The 22,832-nt window shown below is 41.7% G+C and overlaps 2 protein-coding genes across 2 annotated transcripts in view; both read left to right on the top strand.

The window, feature by feature from the left end:
* The window catches only part of atp1a2a (ATPase Na+/K+ transporting subunit alpha 2a), a 35,143-nt gene extending 18,142 nt beyond the window's left edge, over positions 1 to 17,001 (top strand). The window contains exons 14-24 of the mRNA XM_071921583.2: positions 1,380 to 1,555; positions 2,622 to 2,758; positions 3,509 to 3,659; positions 4,444 to 4,612; positions 5,362 to 5,516; positions 10,781 to 10,904; positions 13,087 to 13,232; positions 13,318 to 13,448; positions 13,882 to 13,983; positions 14,224 to 14,315; positions 16,914 to 17,001. Coding sequence (XP_071777684.2) covers positions 1,380 to 1,555; positions 2,622 to 2,758; positions 3,509 to 3,659; positions 4,444 to 4,612; positions 5,362 to 5,516; positions 10,781 to 10,904; positions 13,087 to 13,232; positions 13,318 to 13,448; positions 13,882 to 13,983; positions 14,224 to 14,315; positions 16,914 to 16,942 — 1,412 coding nt within the window. The 3' untranslated portion in view covers positions 16,943 to 17,001. The remainder of the gene's footprint in view (positions 1 to 1,379; positions 1,556 to 2,621; positions 2,759 to 3,508; positions 3,660 to 4,443; positions 4,613 to 5,361; positions 5,517 to 10,780; positions 10,905 to 13,086; positions 13,233 to 13,317; positions 13,449 to 13,881; positions 13,984 to 14,223; positions 14,316 to 16,913) is intronic.
* Positions 17,002 to 17,864: 863 nt separating this feature from the next.
* On the top strand, positions 17,865 to 22,784 carry sdhc (succinate dehydrogenase complex, subunit C, integral membrane protein). The gene is made up of 6 exons (XM_071921588.2): positions 17,865 to 17,902; positions 19,148 to 19,207; positions 19,520 to 19,621; positions 20,200 to 20,261; positions 21,551 to 21,714; positions 22,521 to 22,784. The coding sequence occupies exons 1-6, from the start codon at positions 17,886 to 17,888 to the stop codon at positions 22,623 to 22,625; spliced, it is 510 nt and encodes a 169-aa protein (XP_071777689.1). The 5' UTR covers positions 17,865 to 17,885; the 3' UTR covers positions 22,626 to 22,784.
* Positions 22,785 to 22,832: the final 48 nt, after the last annotated feature.

Genomic DNA, 22,832 nt, shown 5'->3' with positions numbered 1-22,832 from the left:
TCTCAGGTCAGAATTTCCAAACTCTACATCTAAACTCTCTAAATGAATATGATTTGTGCATGAAATGACAGATGCCTTTCTAAAATACTAACAACAAAACAATCATTACCTGAAGTTCAGCTTTCATTATCTCTGAAATATATAGAGCATCCAATCTGTGAAAATGTCAGCATTTTGTCAATCAAGGAACTACGTTATCTGGTGTCTTTTAAAAAGTGCCATGGGTTGTAATTATGTGCTATCATCATTTTGTTAGGTGTCACATTTTTATATGGATATGGAAAGCCTTCAAATAGCCATTTCAGTCCATGAAAAAAAAAAAAAAAACCCTCACTCATACTCTGCAGGGATTGGAGTATTACAAAAAGGTTTCTTCACATTTAGACAGATGTGGGTTACTCATGGGAAGCATTTTATTTTGTATTTTCTCCACAGGAATTTCAACAGATACATATTTAAATGGCTGTGGATCATCAATTAATTAAAGAGGCTGATTCAATTTGTATTTCAGATCAGCCTCCTCTAAATCTACATTTAAAATACAAATTAATTTGCATGCATACTGTAAGGTAAATTACCACTGCTGCCAGAAGACAACCTTGTATTTTCCAAAGGCTTCTTCGAAAGGCTTCAGACCGCTTTCATATTCACATGTCTTTAACATGTTTGCTGTAAAAAGCAACAACCACATATATAGACTCCACATATTTAGACTCCTTATTGTTCATTGGATGATACTAAAAAGTAGATCCTTATTTTCAAGTGGACAACCAAGCATTTTTGAAATGTTATTGTCCTGTTTTGAATGGGTTTCATGGGACTTAGGGTTATGAAAATTACTCTGCCTAATATGCGGGTAAATGTGTAAAACAAGAAATTTGGTAAAATTAGAGTTACATTTGTTTTTCGTAACAACAGCGATAGCCTATACTCCTCAGATGCCCCCCCCCCACAACCCTTTAATTTTTGCCTCAAATGCATATCCTGTATTTTTACTTGCTCTGCATTTTTAGTTGGGTTGAATTTACTGAAGCACATTTTGTCATTGGCTTTGGTCACATGCACAAACACCCTTTCCCCTTTAAAAAATGGAGCGCCTCTCCTTGTTGTTTGAATCTCCTTTAAATGCATTTTAATAGCAAATTAGACTGCCATGTTTCTTGTTTTGATTAATGTTTGCCCATGAGATCAGGGATTCAGTTTAGCAAAGTGTTTCACACTGACCAATAGTTCTCCTTGCGTACTTTTCTCATGTAAATTTGTATATTTCTTTCAATGTTGCTGATGAAGTGAGGGGAAATGGAGTTGCATTTATGCTGCCACTACGCCTAAATGAAACCTACGGCCCTTGACCTTCACTGATCCCTCTTCTGCTCCAGGCTTCTGCCACGTGAACATGTCGTCGTCCCAGTTCCCCCGAGGATTCACCTTCGACTGTGAAGACATGAACTTCCCCACCGAGCAGCTCTGCTTCCTGGGTCTCATCTCCATGATCGATCCGCCGCGCGCCGCTGTGCCCGACGCAGTGGGTAAATGCCGCTCTGCTGGCATCAAGGTAATTGGTTCCACAGATTCACCCCTGGTTGTAGTTCCCTTTCCTGGGGCTTCGCTCGTCTGTTTTAAATAATAGAGGCGTGGTGAAAGGATACAGACATCAGCAGCTTTGATAGTTGTTGCACAGGTCATATAGGTAACTCTCCCAGGTCGATCTGAGGTTGAAAGTGAGAGGATACAGCATTCATAACATACAGCCGTTAATGGATGCCTTTACCCAAAGAGCCAAACACACTGTTGCCAAATTGGCAACTTTGTCACTAGATTTAACGACCTTTCGGACCACCTGGCAACTTTATTTCTCAAGCGACTAGGGACAATTCTTGCTAATTTACGGACCATCAGGAAAAACCTTCCTCTCAAAACACCTCGCTTGGTGTAGCAAATATATTCATATGCAAATTACCGTACTTCTAGCGTACTTACCGTACTTCTACCGCCACTTTCCTGTGAAGAGAGTTGGCAACACCGGCCATACAGTGCCGATGACCACATACATGTTTAGCACGGTTGGCCCCAAACGCTCTGGATGCGCATTTGACGCACCTTGTTTTACGCTTCTATGGTGCACTGCAGGCACGAGATTTGAAGCGTCAACATTTGCACTTCACCACCGAGATGGATAACATATTTTATCTTTAAACTAGCTGCCTTGATGAGCTGTCAGTGGGTGCTAATATCATTATCTTACCTCTTTCTTTTTGCACTGCGGCTCCAGAAACCACAAAAAAACAGCCGCGCCGGTCTCTGTTGACGCTCCTGAAATCGAACCACAGTGGGAGCAACGCATCAAGGCAATTTGACGCTCCACTGGAGGCCTTGAGTGTGCGTTTGTCCATTCAAAACAATTGGGGCCTTTGAAAACGCGTGCGTCTGATGCTTGTGGTGCGTTTGCGACGTTAGCGCCTTCGCTCTACCCACGGAGCTACGCAGGACCGTTCGGATGACTTATCGGCCTCGGGACACACGGCTCCACCGTGCCGTGAGACATGTCACATGGATGAGACGCAGCGCAGTTTAATGTCATAATGCGCTGTGATTTATGGGCCTTTTCTCTCGGCGGTCAGGTGATCATGGTAACCGGGGACCACCCAATCACGGCCAAGGCCATCGCTAAGGGCGTGGGCATCATCTCCGAGGGCAACGAGACGGTAGAGGACATCGCTGAGAGACTGAACATTCCCCTCAGCCAAGTAAACCCCAGGTGTGTGAGTGTGTGTGTGTGTGTGTGTGTGTGTTGGGGGAGGTTGGGGTGTGTGTGTATGAGTGTATGAGAGGATGTGTGTCTCTGTTTGTGTGTGCGCTTGAGAATGTGGGTGGCAATGTATCTACAGTAATAACAATAATAATATGTTTATTTGTACAAAGTGCTTTACATACAATAAAACCCAAAGAAACAGTGTTGTAAAAGCACCACAATTAAATAAATAAAATAAAGTTGAAATCGAAATGAAAGGTAATATAAGAGATGAACAGATACAACTAAAAAAAACAGAGATACAACTATACAGATGGAACTTAACATAAAAGTGTGTGCCAAACCACATGAATGCCCAGACAATACAAGTTGTCCCCAAAAGAGACAGTAATATTTAACTAAATAGGTAAAAAAACAATAAAACAAGAAACACAATTACAAAAAGAAAGATAAAATGGAGATACAAGCATATAAAAGCCTGTCAGTATGTGTGGCAGTATGTGTGTGCATGGATGTGTGTGTGTGTGTGTGTGTTTGAGACAGAGCGAGCATGATAGAGTGTATGTTTTGAAAGAGTGTGTTTTTGTGCATGAGTGAGTGAGTGTGTTACAGGGAGAGAGAGAAAGACACACTTGAAGAGAAAGAGAGAAAATGTCAGTCCGCCCCTTTGCATAATTCTCCCTAGTGTTCCTGGCTTCTTATTGTGTGTCTTTGTGTGTGTGTGTGTGTGTGTGTGTGTGTGTGTGTGTGCCCCAGGGATGCCAAGGCCTGCGTGGTGCACGGGTCGGACCTGAAGGACATGAGCTCGGAGTATCTGGACGACCTGCTGAGGAACCACACTGAGATTGTGTTCGCTCGCACCTCACCTCAACAGAAGCTCATCATAGTGGAAGGCTGCCAGAGACAGGTGAATGGACAGGAGTGTGTGTGTGTGAGTGTGTGAATGTGTGTGTGTGTGTGTGGGCCATTTGAGAGTGTACGGTTGAATAGTGATGTGTGGGTGTGTGTTTAACACACAGGGTATGGTTGAATATAGGTGTGTGTGTGTGTGAGAGCCATTTGAAAGTGTGTGGTTGAATACAGGTATGTGTGTGTGTGTGTGTGTGCGCATATGTATGAGCCATTTGAGAGTGTATGGTTGACTACAGGTGTGTGTGTGTGTGTGTGTGTCCACGCCCACGTGTTTGTAAGCCATTTGAGAGTATATGGTTGAATATAGATGTGTGTGTGAGCCATTTGAGAAGGTATGGTTGAGATATGCGTGTGTGTGTGTGTGTGTGTGTGTGCATAAAATATATGATTGAATATAGGCATATACTGTGTTAACTTGTGGCTGAATTTTGTGCGCTCAGCTTTGTGTGTGAATAGTTGAAAATAGATGAGTGTGTGTGTACATGTACTGTAAGTGCATGAATGTGTGTGTATGTGCGCACACACACACACACACATATTCACACTCACATTTTCAGGTCATGCTATAATTCACCCTGACTCACTCACTCTCACTCCATGTGACTGAATGATTGCAGCTCAATTCCACTTTTCATTTAATCGCCCCAGAGCTACTTTGAAAAGACATTATTAAGACAGAATAGAAGGAGGGGGGAGGGTGTCGGAGAGAAAAGCCTAAATCGTAGTACTTATCTTCCTCTTCTTGACGCTTTTTTGTTCGGCGGTCCTTGTGGATGCAGGGGGCGATCGTGGCGGTGACGGGCGACGGCGTGAACGACTCGCCGGCCCTGAAGAAAGCCGATATCGGCGTTGCCATGGGGATCGCCGGCTCTGACGTCTCCAAGCAGGCGGCCGACATGATCCTGCTGGACGACAACTTCGCCTCCATTGTCACTGGAGTGGAGGAGGGTGAGGAGGAGGAGGAGGAGGGAGGGAGGGAGGGAGGGATGTGGAAGAAAGAAAGACAGAGAGGAAGAAAGATGAAATTAAAGATGGAAAGGCAGAATGGAAAAACGAAAACATGAGGGAACAATAGAATGAAAGGGGGGGAAATAATAATATAAAGAAAGGAACAAAAAAAGTTTTTAAAAAAAAGTAACGAAGGAAGAAAGGAAGGAGGGAAGAAAAGAAAGCACAATAGGAGGGAATAGTGGGTGGAAAAAGAGATTAAAGGAAGACAGAATAGGTAGGAAGAAAGGAATACTAGATAAATGGAAAGAAAGAATGAAGGAAGGAAGGAAGGAAGGAAAAATAGGAGGAAAAGGAATAAAGACAGAAAGAAAGAAGGAAGGAACGAATAAAAGGTCAGGACAGAGAGACAGAATAAGGAGAAGTAACAGAAAGAAAGAAGGAAAGAAAGAAAGAAAGAAAGAGAAAGAATATTAGATGGAGAGAAAGCAATAAAGAAACAAAGCAAAACAGAATAAGAAATGAAAGAAAGAATAGTAGTTGGAGAGAAAGTAATAAAGTAACAAAGGCAGTATGAAAAAAAGAAAGAACGGAAGAAAGACAGGAAGAAAGAAAGAAAGGCAGAAAGACTCAAGTAAAACCAAGCAGGATTAAAAGCAGATTGAAAACCCCACTTGTCTCTCTCTCTCTCTCTCTCTCTCTCTCTCTGAACATCCCTCTCTCGTCTCTCCTGTCCCCGGCGGCTGCAGGTCGTCTGATCTTCGACAACCTGAAGAAGTCCATCGCCTACACGCTGACCAGCAACATCCCCGAGATCACGCCCTTCCTCCTCTTCATCATCGCCAGCGTTCCTCTGCCTCTGGGAACCGTCACCATCCTCTGCATCGACCTGGGCACCGACATGGTGAGCGGACGCACACCGACACCCTTCGGTCTATAGGGACGTCCCGCCCGAAAAAAAAAAACACACGTCGTTGTGTTTCATCGCCCTGAGGTGCTCGTATTGGACGGCTGTTGTCGTGCCTGAACGTCTCTGTCACAGGCTTGTTTCTCCGTGCGTTTGCATGCTAGCAGTTAGCTTCCCTGAACACGCCATGTCAGACGAAACACAACTTTCTGCGATGGGGGGGGGGGAGGGGCGGGTTCCAAACTTAAAGGATAAGGCCGGTGTTTTTTAATGCATTTCTTACCGTCAACAAATCCTATGAAAATAACAAAATCAGCAATGATTTTGTTTTGCCAGCAAGTCTCGTCCATGTAGCCGGTGCCCAATGCAGCCATGTCCCAGCAGCCATAGAACTCCATTGTATTAAAAAAACGATTAAAAACACATCAAAGAGCCATGCCGTTGCTCTGGGCAACATATTTCATCATCGCGATGCACCGGGCCAGCCGACTTTTTCCTCAAACAACTTAATAAGCCGGCCGTAAACACGTTTGCGATCTCAGGAAAGTAGTTCCGTAGCACCGAAAATAGTCCCCGGCGTAATGAAGAATTTGTTCCCATTTAAATTTGATTTGGTAATAACTACAACAGCCTGACTTTTCATGGTAACAGTTAGCGATTTTTAAAATTGAAACTATGTCTTTGTGAGCTGTATTTCAAGGTTTTTAGCTTACAATTGGAGCCAATGACTTCTGGGTTGACGGCTAAAAACGATACGTGGGAAGTCAGAAAGTAACGGGAGTAGAGCAAAACGCATTGTTGATTTTGTTATTTTCATAGGATTTGTTGATGGTAAGCAATGCATTCAAAAACATCGGCCTTATCCTTTCAGCATTTTGCTAGCTGAAGGTTCAAGGTTCAAGTTCAAGGTTCTTTATTGTCATAAGCGCAACAAAACAGCAAGATACAAATAAAGTTAGCTATGAAATTCTTTTTTTTTTTATTATCTTTTTGAAAACAACACAAGGAGTATACACACACATATAACTCATTCCCCATATCTCCAATCCACCCCCTACAAAAACAAAACAGACAAAACAAGGCAAGGTAAGCACAACATGATGAGATATAACAATCATGTAACAACGTGGAGGGAAAAATAAAAGTTTAGTCAGTGGAGTAATGAGGGTCGAGCCTACTCCAAACAATCAGGGATCCCCACATATCAGATCCTCAAGATATAGAAACAAAACGAAGAACAGACAAACAAAACAACACAAACTATTGCACTCAGATCCTGCCATTGTCATAATCATTGACATTGGTGTAAGAGGTTCTTAAAGCCAAATTCTGTATGAGATTGCCATATTTTTTAAAAAGTCTGAGGATCTGCCTTTACTCTTGTAATAAATGTTATCCATTGTAAGGTAGCTTAAGAGTTTATTCCACCAATGGACTATTACTCTATGAAATTCTATAAAATTATGAAATTCTTGAGCCTAGAGCTAGCCACAACAATGTAAACAAAGTAAACAAATGCAGTAGCCTATACAAACAATGCAGTAATAAGATGTAAGAAGAAATGTAAGTGAGAAGCAATAAAAATATAAAGTGGCAGAACCCAATGGAACCGTGATTAATGTTATGTTGTAGCAAGACGATCGTTTTTTCATCAATGAGCAGGGTGAGAACATTGTATTTACATAACGCAGCTAAATAGATCTTGTGGTGCACAGTGAAGAGTTTTCAAATTCTCTGCTAAAACATTGAAAAACTGCAAAACGACCACCGGCACATTGCCCGTTTATAGGATTTCCGTCAAACATTTCCTTTAGGCAGGGAACTGAGTAGGCGTTCAATTATTTATGGAAATGAGCTACAACTTTATTCATAGTATTCCCATGATGTCACATGCATTTCCTACCAATATGGTGCTTTACCAAATACACAGCTCACTGGCTGTGGCTGTCATTTGATTATAATCACCTGCTTATTTATTATAGTCACCTGTTATTTTCCCACCAAGATGGCCTTGGGGTGATATAACAGAACGCTATGAATACACAAATGAATTGGAAAGGTCCCTATTCAACAATCGTCGCTAATATTCTCCATTACTTACCTTGAAACACCCGCAATCGGAGAATCAGGTGTTGAGTGGAACTGTTTATCAGAGAAAACTGAGCTCAGTATCGCTCAGAAGGACTACAGGGACTACAAAGTGGAGCCAGGGGGCGGGACTTATATAGTGTACTATCTACTATCAGAATCAACAAGCTGAGTTTGACTAAGTGACCGCCAAATGACCACTAAATATTGTAGTTTTACATAGCATTATGCGCTGATGAACGTATCTCACTTTTGTTAAAGGGTAACTTCGCTATTTTTCAACCTGGACCCTATTTTCCCATCTTTTTGTGTCTAAGTGACTAAAGGGGACAACAATTTTTGAAATTGGTCCAATATTGAGCGAGATCGCATCAGCCGGCAGCCGCGAAACGAGCTGCAATGTAATCCGACGGGGCAAATCTCACCGTCAACGTACGTCCACTAAAAGTTCTTGTTTTTGCCGCTGACAGGCTCAGATTGTTATTATAAGTGTCTGACAACATTATGGAAAGGACCCTACAGAGAAATGAAACGTTTTTCTTTACCTTTCGCTTGATCCGGTCTGTGTGTAACCAAATCCCGCTCAAGTCTCGCGAGAGTTGAGTTGTTGCAGGAAGTTACACACAGACCGGATCAGAAAAGATGGGAAAATAGGGTCTAGGTTGAAAAATACCGAAGTTACCCTTTAAGGCATTTTTTGGACGTTTGTTCCCTCTGCCGCCTTGAGAAAAAATAAAGGTTTTTCGGTAACTTTTACCACTTTTATACACAATTCAATCACAGGAATTTTCCCGGTAGTGATCACAGAGAGTAGACCTAAAATTTGGAGATTTGTCTGTATGTAGTGGGTTATATTCCAGAAACCTCTCAATACAGGGAAGCTAATTGTTAGCATGTTGCACAGCTACTAGGCAAGCTAAAGCTGAGTTAATGTTAGTACGGCTGTCCAGTGCCACTACTGCCTGAAGGTAAAAAGAACAAAACGTTGGGTTTAATTTGTTCTTTCTGTAGGTGGTATGAATTTGCTCTTGGCTCACTGCCGATATCCATTTGCTGGAGCAGAACAAAGGCCCGGTGACGCTCACATGCAGATTTAGCCTACATTTTAAAGCTCCTGTCTGTGCGGCTTCCAGATGCCGGTCTCTACATTGTATTTCCAGCAGCAACAAAAAGAGTTGCCGACACACTGCTTGCCTGAGGGGCGTAATCCATCATTGCAAAAAAAAAGGAAAAAAAGAGGAAGAAGCAGACGATGAATATGTTTAATACAGGACCTGTGCCTGCTCTTAGCCACCAGACATTAGTAACAGTGTGTGGCGGGAAACAGTCGCTATAAGTCCCAATAAGCCAAAACCAAAGATTACACCGGTGTTAAACTTGAAATAAAAGTAATGAAGTATGTGATATTAAATGTCAACTCCTTAAGTATGAAAAGTTTAATAAAAAGGCCTCATATTTTAGTGCTAGGAAGCGTTCTAATTTCAATGCAATATTCTCCCCATGTTAAGTTAAAGGGGAGCAGCTATGCTTGCTCTCATTGTTAATACAGCAGTTTTACTCATTTTCTTTTGGTGGCATCAAAGATTGTTTTTCTAGCTGCGGGAGAGAGTTGTTCATGTTGACAAATATTTACTTAACTGTCTAAGATCATAGGGATAGTACATTTTTTTAGGCTGGATTTTCTCTTTAAAGATGCACTGTTTGAAGTTTAAAAGCAAATCATTTGTACACCTGTTTTGCATAAAAACAAAAAACAAAAATGTTTTCTTCAAAGTAACAAGTGTCTGCATGTATTTAATAACTGCTGGCGGAATAAACAGCTGGATATTTGCTTTGAAAAGTTGCACTCTAAAAGTTCCCTGAATTGAAAATAACATTTAACTAACATTTTGAGAGCACCTTGCTTCCTTAATGTGATGTATTTCCTGTTGAGACATAACGCGAGGAGGGATCATTCAAAAGTGTGAACCAATGGGAGATCAGCTAGGGAGAGAAAGGCAGTTTTATTTGATGGGAAGGACGGAGGGGCAGGATTGTTCAAAAACCACTACATTTTTTCCCTTTTGTAGGAAGTAAAAGTAATGAGGTTTTGATATAAAAAGCCAAGAAAATATATTTTTTGTCATTTTTGTGGCCTAATTGTCAAATAGGTGTATGGTATGATAGAATGAGCTAAAGAGGCGAAGAAGTCCTTTTTCATTTGAGTGTGACTTTAAAAACTCAGTAAAATACCTGAAAACTGTATTTATAGTACAGTAAAAGTACAAATTCTTCATGCCTGCTGGTGAAGTTGTTAACAGCTTGTTAACAGCTTAGTTCAACTCCAGGCTACAGGCTTCAGGGCTGTGCAGAGATTTAGCGGTGACAAGCAGCGCTTTGAGTCTGCTCTGATTATTTTTAGCAAGCACTGCCATGTGGAAAAGGCTAGCTACGAAAGATGTTTATCAAAGCAAGACGTGGCACAGTTTAAAACACTTCAAGTCTGAAATTGGGATGTGCCAAACACACTGGGTGCACACACACACAAACATCCACACACACACCACACACACTCCTTCAGAAGTGTAAAAAATCAATGCCAGGGATACTCACATCCTACTCCCACTCCTCGTCTTTCTCAATCTCCCACCGCTGCTTTGGGTCAGGGGAGTGCAACACCAAAACAAAATGGATTTGTTGCCCACTGAGTATGTGCTCAGTTTCACACGGCGCCAAGTCCCCTCCTCAAATCCCACCTAAGTCCCAGCGATTTCCTGCCCTAAGTCACACATATTGCTCTGTTGCTTACCTGGTAAAACCAGCCAATATAAGATCTTTATTACAGGGACCTTTCTACCCTCCTATTTTATGAGTGTCTGAAATTCATTTTCAGCCTCTCCCCCGTCTCCTCTCCTCTCCTCTCCCCGCCTCTCCCTCTCTGTCACTGTCTGTCACTGCCTCTTTTTCCGTCTCCTTGCCCTTTCTCTCTGTTTTCCTCCCTCCGCGGAGTGATTGAATGCTGAATTATATTAATAGTGATGTGTCTAGTCTCCCCTCTATCTCATGTCTTGCACTGTCACCACGTCTTCACGCCAATGCCGCCGAGACAAATTCCTGTACATTTATTGTGCTAGGTAGATAAAGTGACCTGATTCTGATCTATCCCCATTCCCCCCCTCCCACATTCCCTCCAGGTTCCAGCCATCTCATTGGCCTATGAGACGGCAGAGAGCGACATCATGAAGCGCCAGCCCAGGAACCCCAAGACGGACAAGCTGGTCAATGAACGCCTCATCAGCATGGCTTACGGCCAGATAGGTCCGTCCCCTCGTGGCTCATAACCTCGCCGCCCCATAGCTCTCAAACCCGCATCACTGTGACAGCCCCCTTGCCCCAGTTATGGTCATAAAAGAAACATTACTGTCATAAAAATGTCAAATATTGACATTTATCAGAAATCCCAGTATTTCTTACAGTGGATGTACCACCATAAATGTTTAGGAACGTTCAGTTTGGGAAAATAGATAGGGAGGTGAACAGATAGCGGGGAGTTGCACACTCTTCTATTTGTCATGACATTTGCAGCAAATGGAGGGGAAACAGTGCAACTGTTTTCTAGTTAATCTTGGTCATGTTTCACTGGTTGGAGCCTCACTTGGATGTATGCTTTTTATCTCTTGGTTTTATATGGTTGGGGAATAGTGAAAAATCAAAGGCTGGCCCAATTTCATAGACTGTTAAATAGGTCAAAATATGACAAGACTTCATTGGATGATGTACAATTTAAAGCTGAACAGGCTCAAAACAGCAAGCGAATCAGATCTACTCCCATAATACTTTATAGATGATCATTTCTGGGACAAAACGTTTGTTGTTGTATCCTGACCTGCCATTTCATATCGTTACACTTCAGTTCACAGTCACAAACCGCCGTCCTGACATCATAGCTTGAAGTCATGAAGCATCTCCGTTGAATATTTTAGGCATTTAGCTGATGCTCTTATCCAGAGTGACTTACAATGAATAGTAGAATTCACAGATCACCAAAATTACAAGCAAAACAACAGCGAGGGGTGCAAGGGTCAAAGCCACAGTGTCCGGACAACAGATGTAACACATATTCCTCTATCACTGGAAAGGTCATGTGACACATCTCAGTTGTAATGTTGTGTTTTAGATTTCACAACATTATAAATGAGACGATGAATAAGAGTCGGTCTCGACCCGTGATCAGCACTCCTCAGTAAATGTAAAGACTTTCGCTCTAAAATGAGATGTCCATCACTTTCAAAATGTCACGCCTTCTCTGACAAAATGATTGCTGGCATAAAATTCAAACTCACTATCGTCTATCAGTCCTGAGCCATTTACTTACAACATAGTACCATTTTAGAGGGTAGAAAGATGAGGGGATAATCATCTGTGCTTTTTTTAAATACTAAGTGATGAACATTAGGTCCACCTCTAGAATCCCCTCCCCAGGGAGCTTAGGGATTTTCCCACTCTGTCCAATTTTAAACGCTCCCTTAAGACTCTCTTTTTTAAGACATTATTACTTGTAGCATTTCTAAAGCTCAATATATCATTGTCAAATTGATTGGTACAATTCCTGTAAACAAATGAGACCATGGTCAAAACGATCTCACTCCACTGGTATTGTTGATACAAGTAATTCTAAAATTAAGACCCCAGATTTCCCATAAATCCCATTGTGTCCTGTTGCAAAGAGGAGGTTTCTCCTTGCTCTGTTTGTGCTGAACAAGTGGAACAAATCCAAGAACTCCAAGTCCTTGTGGAGAACGTTGTTCCCAAGCTGTCTTGGAGAGAACGACCTTCTCATGAAAGCGAGCACACAGAGAAGCATCGTTACAGTCTGAGACGGGCTCTGCGCTTGACGTTGTGCACACACTCAATTAAGATGCACAGCTGTTCTTTTTCCTGTCTGTTTCAACTGGCTCTGAACTATAGGATTATAGCGCTGTTTGGACGTGATGTGTTGTTCTCGCAGTGAATCTTGGGGGCTTCTCATTCGTTTTCGTTGGTCAAGTCACCATCCGATGAATCCTCAGCTGGCAAATAAACTACAACACAAGTAATGGAGGATACAAGAAAGAGCTATAGTGTCTTCCTTACTGTTTTGTGTTGTAAAGCAATCCTACAGATTTCCCACCAAATCCATCCTATTGGCACACAATGTAAAATGCAGTGTAGAGGCCAATAGAGGCTGCCAATTTTTTGGTGATGGTCTCATTTGTATATGGTAATTTATACTAATGTCTCAAAATGAATGCAATAATGATTTATTGATGTTAAAATACTACACACAGCACCTTTTATTGAGATTATCTTTTATCTGTTGACATATCTTTGAGTGTCTTGAAAAGCACTATGCAAATAAAATATAGAATCATTTTTGAGGTAACATTTTTTGCTCAAAATGGATATATAGTGTTTAGTGGGAGCGGAACCCTTATTATAGGTGTTTATACTTTTTCACTAGGCATGATCCAGGCTCTGGGAGGCTTCTTCACCTACTTTGTGATTCTGGCTGAGAACGGCTTCCTCCCAGGAACCCTGCTGGGCATCCGCATCAACTGGGACGACCGCAACCTCAACGACCTGGAGGACGGCTACGGGCAGCAATGGGTAAGGAGATACTGTACAAACACACACGCACGTACATACTGAAATATACTGTATACTATATACTGTGTCTCTCTCTCCCTGGCAGACCTATGAGCAGAGGAAGATCATCGAATTCACCTGCCACACCTCCTTCTTCGTCAGCATCGTGGTGGTCCAGTGGGCCGACCTCATCATCTGCAAGACCAGGAGGAACTCTGTCTTCCAGCAGGGCATGAAGTGAGTGAGATGGGGAGGGAGGGAAGGAAAGGGGGATGAGAAGGAGGATGGGAAGCAAGGGTGGGAGGGACAGAGAAAGGAAGGAAGGATGAGAGGAAAGTTGACAAGAAGGGAAGGAGGAAGGGAGGGATGGAGAAAAAACAGGGAGAGAGGCAACAAAATACAGAAGAAAAGGGTGCAGGAGGCAATAGTGAGAGAAGGTGAGAAGGAAAGAAGAAAGAGTGGAAGGTAGGAAAATCAAGGCATGAATAAAAGCAGGAAGCAGGGAAGGAAATTAGAGAGGGAACAAAGGATAATTAGATTCATTGAGATTAATTTGTCGATGTGGAACTTTTGTGATGACTATCTGGAGTAATTTGTTGATTACATGTCTTTACCTTTATCGACTCTTCCTCCTCCCGTCTTTGATGCCCTCTTATTTTCCGCACAACAGGAACAGGATCTTGATCTTCGGCCTGTTCGCCGAGACCGCCCTGGCTGCCTTCCTGTCCTACTGCCCCGGCATGGACATCGCCTTGCGCATGTACCCCCTCAAGTACGCACTGCATATGCATATCTCCACCGGACCGAAAAATAACCTCTTAAAGACCTAATAGGCTGCCATTAGCCTGTCACTCTAGAGTTAAAAATGAAGCCTGTGATCGTCTTAAACACCACGTTGTTATCCTTAATATTCAAAAATGGCTGCGATGAATTTAACAATTTGCACTCTACCTACAGTATGACTCACTGCTTCTCTTATCCATCTCTGCCCCTGTCTCACTCTCTCTCTCAGGACCCTGTGGTGGTTCTGTGCCTTCCCATACAGTCTCCTCATCTTCATTTACGATGAGATCCGTAAATTCATTCTGAGGAGGAACCCTGGAGGTAAGTAGCGACTAAGGGAACCCAGGGGAACCCAAAATTAAAAGGTTACACCCTTCCTTGTCATCTTAATGCGTAAAAAGAAAAGAAATTGGCCAGTGATGGTACAGTTGTTAAAATCCCCGTCTCTCAAACCGCATGTGCCCTCGCTGAGCCGGGATCAAATCCCACCAGGACTTTCTCTGCTGCGGCTCCCGTACTCGCAGCTTTCCCACTGTCTCAGTAAAAAAAAAAGAGAAATCTACCTGTTCTCCTTTAAGAGAGAGATCTGATTGACAAAACTCACCACAGCTCTCCTGCAATGATCTGACCTGAAGGATCCCAGCAAGCATTTGACAGACGGCGACGTGCAGGAGAAGGCCAAGTTCAACATTAATCCGAACGAGCACCACGTTCTCACAATGTGATATCATGGCATGGTGTAAATTCAAATTAAAGCAGCTTTGGAAACTGATTTGAAGTGATAACAGAAAGAAATTTAAGTCACGATTTCACAAAACAATGCAGGCTATGGACGACTATTGACGTTGTCTGAACTTTCATGTTGCTGCTATATTTACACCGGTTTTCAACATTGGTGCCAGCTCAACATCTATTCAACGTCAAAAGCTCTGCTGGGATAAAGTGCCTGATGAACCAGGAGCTTAAAGACGGTAGCCTCTTAGATCGATGCCATTACTGTGCAATTGGCGGTGTTGGCATTTTTGCACTCTTTGCTCCAGGTTATTACTTTCTGGCCAAGCTATAAAGCTGTAACTGTAAAAATTCTCACCTAAAAAGTCGATTATATAACCCTAACCTTAACCACATTGAAGACCTTATGTCTAACCCTGACCAATACAGATGAAAACAGGAGGGCACTCAGTGGAGCGCAAACCTCCGTCAATGCTGGACAATTCTCCAACTTGGAGTATCCAACCGCTGCCTCCATAACAGTGTGTTTGTTTATTGCTTATGATGATGATGATGATTTTCTTTTATTTTCGTGTCATGCACACAAAGTGCCCAACCCTCATGGGTTTACAAGACACCAAAGTTACAGTTGCAGTGTTCATACCTTTCATTACATTTCATTACAAAGTTAAAGATTATTATACAGCTCAGTCTTAAACAAAATATTCTGCCTTTTCTCCCAAGCTTGGCAAATAAAATCTGCTACAGAAAAGATTCCCTTCTTGAAGCAGAACTGAAGTTTTTCATAATCATCCAGCCCAAAAAATCAACATAAATAGAGGACATTTTACTAAAAAGTACATCCCTTACGTCCTCGTAGACATTGACACATTCTCAATTTCTGCCAGTCTCTAGGGCTAATGGTAATGTTCCTGAACGTAACTGTGTACATAGGGATCTTTGTCTTTTGTTTAAATTATACTTCACATAAGGTTCTACACTGTAGCTACTCTTTATGAGACAATAAGTTCGTAATTTTTGCTTATACCATATATCAACAGACCATTTTTCTTTATACATGAGAAACATTTTACTCCTAATCTCCTGAATATCACAAAGTAACCTGTTATGGAAAATGAATGACACATCGTTCAAATAAAATAAGGATTTCAACTCATTGGCCCAGGGATGACCATGCGAAATGTCCCAATTAAATATCTTTTTAGTGAGTCTCTGATCAGACATCTTCACAAGTCACAAGTCTATTCCAAAGCCGAAGCATTTGACCTATTTGTCTGATGTTTGGAGATTCCCATCCTATATCTCCACTAATGGCCACTGGCTGGCTACTGGGTTTGATTTTCCAACAAAATAGCATGTGAAAGCAATTATGTTCAGCAGCTGACTTGGAAGCCCTGGATGTCGGACTTTCCCGCCACCACATGAACGCAGCACAATAGTTATGACTAAAAAACAAAAACAGTCTAATGGCAGAAATCCCAGATCCGTATCACCACCAAAATCTAATCAACTGATCCTTAGTGCAAGGGCTATTGGTCCATCAAATTTCAGCCAAGTCTGTTTTGGGTGAAAACATAACCTCCTTCCAACTTCGTCAGAGGAAGTAGAAAAGAATTATGATCATTGATTTTTCAAGGTTTAGTGATTTTTCATTTCTATAGCTTAGGCTTGAAGGTAAAAACCTTTTGCGCTGTGCGACGAGTGACAATGTCAAACTACTAGGTTGCCATCTTTATGCACTCAGCCCACTAGTGAAATAAATATGCGGAATGTGCACCCGGAAACAGATTACACCTGTCCCAACGCCGACGGCATCAGCGGGAGATGACGAAAGAGGAAATTAAAGGAAGCTGACGTAGACTCTTGAGATGTGCCCCAGAGATCATACGCATGATATGGACTCACTACAATGGCTCAAAGTCTGTTCGCTGCCATGGAGTTTCAGTTGATGAGGAGCAAGACATGGGGAGACAAATACAATTTATCGTGACAGTTAATCATTTCTGTTAATCTGTGTGTCACGCGCTGCTGATCTGAGTCTCTGAGTTATAAGGGGATTCATTTGGAAATGTACAGAGACAAAGGCAATGAGATGAATACAAATAGGAAAATACAAAAGGATATTATGAAAACTGCTCGCCTGTCATTTTGTCTCTGACGCTCTCTCTCTCTCTCTTTCTCTTCCAGGTTGGGTGGAACAGGAGACATATTATTAACATTCAGTAAATGTCAGTTTGAACTGTGTGTCTGTACTGTATGCGTGTGTGTGTGTGTGCGCACGGATGAACACGCGCATGTGTGTTTGTGTGCCTAAGTGCTGTGTGTGTGTGTCTGTCTGTCAGTTGTAATATTGCATGGATCAGTTCACAAATCTCATTATCATAGAAAATACTGCTGAAAATAGGCTTGTGATTGTGCATTGAGATTTTTTTTTTTTCATAAGACCTTTCCTGTATTAGAATGGCGTTGTACACCTATGTGCCTCACATAAACTGTTGCAAAAATGATGTTAACAGGCTTTCAATGAATACCAAATATTGTCTGCCAAATGAATTGTACCAAATAAAATATATTCCAAAATATCCCTGGACATCATTTCAGTTATTATCCTTAATCTTTATTATCAATAATGACTATCCATAGTGGAGGCTAGGCCTATAAAACAGGGAAATTTGTCAAGCATGTCATTTGATTAAACATAAAAAGGTAATGTACCACATGCACAAATAGGCTAATTTTGTTGTTTTTCATCCCTCAATAATTTGTAAGATTACATTGTTGTTGTGACCAAAATTTGTGTCTACATTTGATCCAAGGTGGGGGAAAAAAAAGAAAACTAGGCCTACTTAATTTGACATTTTCCCTAAATGTTCTTTCTCATTTCTTTTTTACTTTTTTGTTTTCTTGGACAGTTTCTTTATTAACAGCTTTATCACCTGCATGTAGCTAGTTTTTACTGGTGTTCAACATTATGTTAAATACCATTAAACTCATAGTCTAACAGAAATGTGAATGGGAAGAAAGCATGACAGCTTTCCAACGTCCTTTTCCTCACCTCACTTTGACCTTCTCAAAATGGCCGCTTTTAGAGAACCAGTCAGAATGGTCAGAATAATAACAACATCTGCTGACGTCACTTCCTTTCAGTGCTTGTCAAACATGGCGCTGCTTCTAAGGTCAGTACATCTGTGCTACATAACTTTTCGGCTCGTTTAAGGGTTTGTCTCTCGTCTGTCGCGGTTGCCATGTCAGGTGCAGACATGTATCGCAGACTTACGTTAACATAGATGACAACACACGTGATAATAACTTTGTATCTCGATTTATTCTCCCCAGTCGTCGTAAATCCGTTGCGAAATGATGCTAGCTGACGTTAGCTAGTAGGCTAACGTTAGCCATTCGTGTGGGGCACTGGAAGCTAGGAGTGAGACATAATAGACAGACAGTGTCGAAAAGATAATTAACTTTGACTGTAATTATGACAAAAATGATGGCATTGTATCTTGACATGACGGACAGGAACTGTGCTTGCTGTAATGGCATTGTTTGACACGGACATATGCATCGGTGCTAAAGATAAGGGGGTTAGCTATCTGTTTATATTCTGTTACCCAGAAGAATTAGGATTCCTAATTGAAGAGTTTGCTTTACACTGATAGTTTCATTTGAGAAGACGCCTTGGCACATACTGTTATGCTTTTGTCTCCTAGGTTTTAACTAAGGAGAAAGTCAATTGATGTTGAACTTTGCCTCCCCAGTTCAGTGACCTTAGTTGGCTCTTGGCTGCAGGCTAAATGAGGCTAATCAAGCCAGTGCTTATCACTGTTCCTAGAAGTCAATTATTTCTCCTTTCCCATGATAAAGAGAAGTAAGCTGGTACTTGTGGCTGCACATAATTCCTCTTTTACTTGGGATCAGATTGACTTGATTCTGGCTGTATTGCTCAGAGTTTTAGCTCTGTTCTAGTCAGTAGTGGGAGGGCAGAATTTACTCATGGCTTACTCTAATGAAGGGCCTGAGTGACATTGGTGCGTTGACATAGAAAGCTTTTCTTGGCTTTTCCCATATATGGATAATGACATTTGTGCTACTGATGAGGCACCAGTAAGACAGGTGCTAAAATATAAGATTTTGGCACAATTGTCTTGTTTTCAAAACTTTCACACTCACTAAACACAGTGCCCCTTTCAGAGGAACGAACGGATCTAACCAATTTTTATTATCTTTGTTTTTATCTGTTTTTGTGTCCTTTGTTTCTTGTAAAGCTCTTTGTGACAGTCCTGTTTGTTGAAAGTGCTCTATAAATTAACTTGAAATGCATCCAATATGATTCAATTTCTTTTCCAGTTATTGGCAGCGGACCCAAAAATCATGTCATTAGTCGGGCCTTAATTCTAACACCTTCTTGTCTTATTTACTAGGACGTTTGCCCGGCAGGGCGTCTGTCTCTCCAGGCCCCAGTACAGTGTCCTCTACAGACAGTGAGTAGTGTGTGTGTGTGTGTGTGGGCGAGGGAGAGCACTGTTTTCACATACTTAATACTAGTACTAATCATAGTAATGATGATGAAGAATTTTACAACACTTATCTAAAGCAGAGATAAACAAACAAGCAGCAGTACATATATAAACTGAAAAAGGTTTTAAAAATGTTCATTTGCACATATACATACATGCTCACACTGTACTTGCATAATGTAAGTGCTGTGATGATATCCTCTGTTATATGAAGTTAAGCCATGACCACAACAGACCTATATGACTAATCTAAACCCTTTCCTCTCTGGACCACAGTGCTGCTCCAATGGGAACCACAGCTAAGGACGAGATGAACAAGTTTTGGACCAAAAACACCAGACTAAACCGACCTATGTCTCCCCACATCACCATCTACAAGTATGTTATTTACCCTGCAGACAATACAGTCTGTAGCCTGTGTCTTGTTCATAAAGCAATCCAAAAGACGGGAGATGACTCAGTTGTTCAACAAAGGAAATCATTTGCTGTATTCACTTTTTCTTATAATTTCAGCTTCGTAGTTCCAAGGACTTTATGAAATCTATTACCCTACATTATCCAGATGACGATTAGCATGAAAGTCCGTTTCAGATATGCAGTCTTTTCATCATTTTAATGTTTATGAAACAGCAGGACAGGCCACCTTCGAAATAATAAAAGTACCACTGATTTACATGACTTCAGATACATTTTGTGTGATAAGCACTATGAAGTACTATCAAACACTAATTAAAATCCAAATACCCCAATAAAGCAAATGGTTTGCCCTGTACTTTCTACTATTTCACTACTTCCTTTCTTCCTGGCTCTTATGTCTTCACATAGCACTTCTCCATCATCTGTGATCATTCTAGATCATTGTAGCTTATTCTACTGTTGCACCTGTTTTAAGTTACTCTGTATAAGAGCATCAGCCAAATGCCTAAATGTGTTGCATCGTTGTCTTTGTGTTTCAGGTGGTCCGTCCCCATGTTGATGTCCATCACACACAGAGGAACTGGGGTGGGGCTCAGCGGAGGTAACGCATTGTTCTGTTGTCTTCTTCTCCCATGACAATCCATAGATATTGGAGTGAATATCCTTGTATTTCCTTCATCAGTTAGTACATCCATCAAATTACCCAAATGATCCCCCATGAAGAGGCCCTCGATAGCACTCGTGTGTTCCTTTTCTGTTATTATTCTGACACCCTGTTGAAACTATTCTACTGTAGCTTTCAGTGTGTGTTTGACTCGGACAACCCCCTGAGGGCGTTTTAGCCCATCACTATCGATTCCTGCTAAAAGCACTTACTGGAATGACAAAGCAGAAGTTGTTCAATAGATCTGAACACTTTGCATGTGAAGAATCAAGTCTAATGCTGGATGGCTAATAGCTCTTAGTCATTCGCCTGGGGTAAAGCGATAGCCTGTGGCACTGTAAGGCCTCGCTGCTGACCTTGACAACGCATGCTGCAAAAGCTCATGTCGAGTCTGTTTACACTGTTTGTGGGTTCAATAAAGGTCAGCACCCTCACTGCCAGTCTGTCAAGACACACACAGTCACTCACCATGTCTCATCTCTTTCTGTCACACATTCACATACACTCGCTCAGTGTCCGAAATTAACTTTTTGGTTCACCTGCCAAGGCTGGTAAACTAAAACAAATTACCTGCCAAATTGATTAATATACATTTTTCACAGAAATATTTCACCCTACCTATTTTCAGTGCCATTTTGTATACACAATCAAGTACTATGTGCATAGATTTAGAGTTTTAATTTAAAGCTTGCCCACTCACTTACACAATGGATGTTTTTTGTCTCACTCCTCATTTTTCCTTTTTGGTGGCTTCACGCCTTCTATGTGTCTAACGTGGCGTTTCTACCAACGTTGGGCTAGTTAACCATCCAGTCAGTGGAGAAACAGAAGTTTAGATGCTGCCGCTTTGTGTGCAGCAGCATAATAGGCAGCCAATCAACAGCCTGTTTGATACAGAGCCATTGTTTTCCTTTGATTTTATTGGCTCGCAGTCAGAGACCGTGTTTGAGACAAGTTTGAGAACAGGCTGTTCACTGTATTTAACTGAGGCATCAAATGTTATTATCTCAAAAAGTTACCGGCCAGTGTGGCTTATTGATTTTTCCACCAAAGACAAATTTTACCAGCGTTTGGAGCTTGACAGGTGTTAATTTTCTGCCCGGCTCACTCATCTCTTTCTGACTCGTACGCACACACACACACACCGTTATCTTTCTCTCACACATTCACTCACACATACGCACCCTTATCCATCACCCAGTCTCACTGCTCCTCTCTCTCTCTAGCTATCTCAGCCTTTGCCTTGGCAGCGATGGTATTACCGGGGAGTTACCCGTACTACCTGGACTTGATCCACTCGCTGTCCGTCGGCCCTTATCTCATCGGGCTGGCCAAGTTCGGCATCGCCTTCCCCGTATCGTACCACACCTACAACGGCATCCGCCATCTGGTAAGACTGCTCACATTCACAATACCTGAAGGTGGATTTATAGAGCCAAGTGTTGATCCGGGAGCAATTTTTTTTCTCTCTTATGCCATAGTGGGGTTTATCTGAGATCCTTGGGCTGGAAGCTCCTGGCTCCTGGTGTAGGCTGAAGAGCTAAAGGGATCAGGCCTTTGCTGTCCAGGTCCCCTAGTTTAGGCTTTTTAACAGACAGCATAATATATATTATATATTTATACATATATATGGTTATTATGTAATGTATTTTACTTTTTTCATTCCTGTTGTATTTGGCCGTTTTGCTAATTTTACTAGAAAATTATTGCATTTTTAATAGGAACACTAAGTAATAGTTGGCTGTACAGCTGCAACTAACGACTATTGTCATTATCGATTAATCTATCAATTATTTTTTTGGGTAAACGATGACAAAATCCCATGACAAGTTACCAGAGCCTAAAGTGATTCTTAACATTGCTTAAAACCCAAAGTCTTCTTTTTATAATGATATGAAATGGAGAAAAGAAAAGCAAATCTTAGCATTTGTGAAGCTGTAACCAGCAAATGTTTGGTATTTTTACTTGATGAATGACTAAAACGATTAATCGATCATCAAAATTCGAATCGATGAATTTTCTGATGATCGATTAATCGACAAATCATTTCAACACTAGTTGCCTGGCAAAGTGGCTGGTACGGTACATAAACATAACCAGACGTTTCCAACATTTACCAGCATCTGTTTTTCGTTAAAATCTCAGTGTTTCTCATGCTTACTTTTTTCTCTCGTTCTCTTTTTGCTTTTTTACCAGTGGTGGGATATGGGCAAGGGCTTCAGAATCCCGGAAGTCTACCGCACCGGCTACACAGTTATCGTCCTGTCCATCATCACTTCCATCGCCGTGGCTTTCCTCTGAGTAGAGGAGGAGAGGAGATGAGGAGAAATGGAGGGAGTCGTGGGGAATGTGGACTGGAGGGAGTGTGGGAGTTTTGTTTATATGTTCTGTTCTGGCCTGTTGTAGGCCCCAACTCAACAAAGTAGTAAATAAATAAAGGATTATATTATGTTGTACACAGACAAAGCGTTGTGGTGGTTTGTCACGGGAGGGGGGGGGGGGGGGTGG

Source organism: Centroberyx gerrardi, chromosome 13, assembly GCF_048128805.1.
Source record: "Centroberyx gerrardi isolate f3 chromosome 13, fCenGer3.hap1.cur.20231027, whole genome shotgun sequence".
In the NCBI taxonomy this organism is placed as follows: Eukaryota; Metazoa; Chordata; class Actinopteri; order Beryciformes; family Berycidae; genus Centroberyx; species Centroberyx gerrardi.
Note: the sequence above shows the minus strand (reverse complement) of the source record. Positions and strands in the feature narration are given on the sequence as shown.

Excerpts from the sequence above, each read along its gene's own strand:
- sdhc (XM_071921588.2), top strand. Across the intron at positions 20,262-21,550 it reads TGGGGTGGGGCTCAGCGGAG|CTATCTCAGCCTTTGCCTTG; the intron begins GTAACGCATTGT and ends CTCTCTCTCTAG. Across the intron at positions 21,715-22,520 it reads ACAACGGCATCCGCCATCTG|TGGTGGGATATGGGCAAGGG; the intron begins GTAAGACTGCTC and ends CTTTTTTACCAG.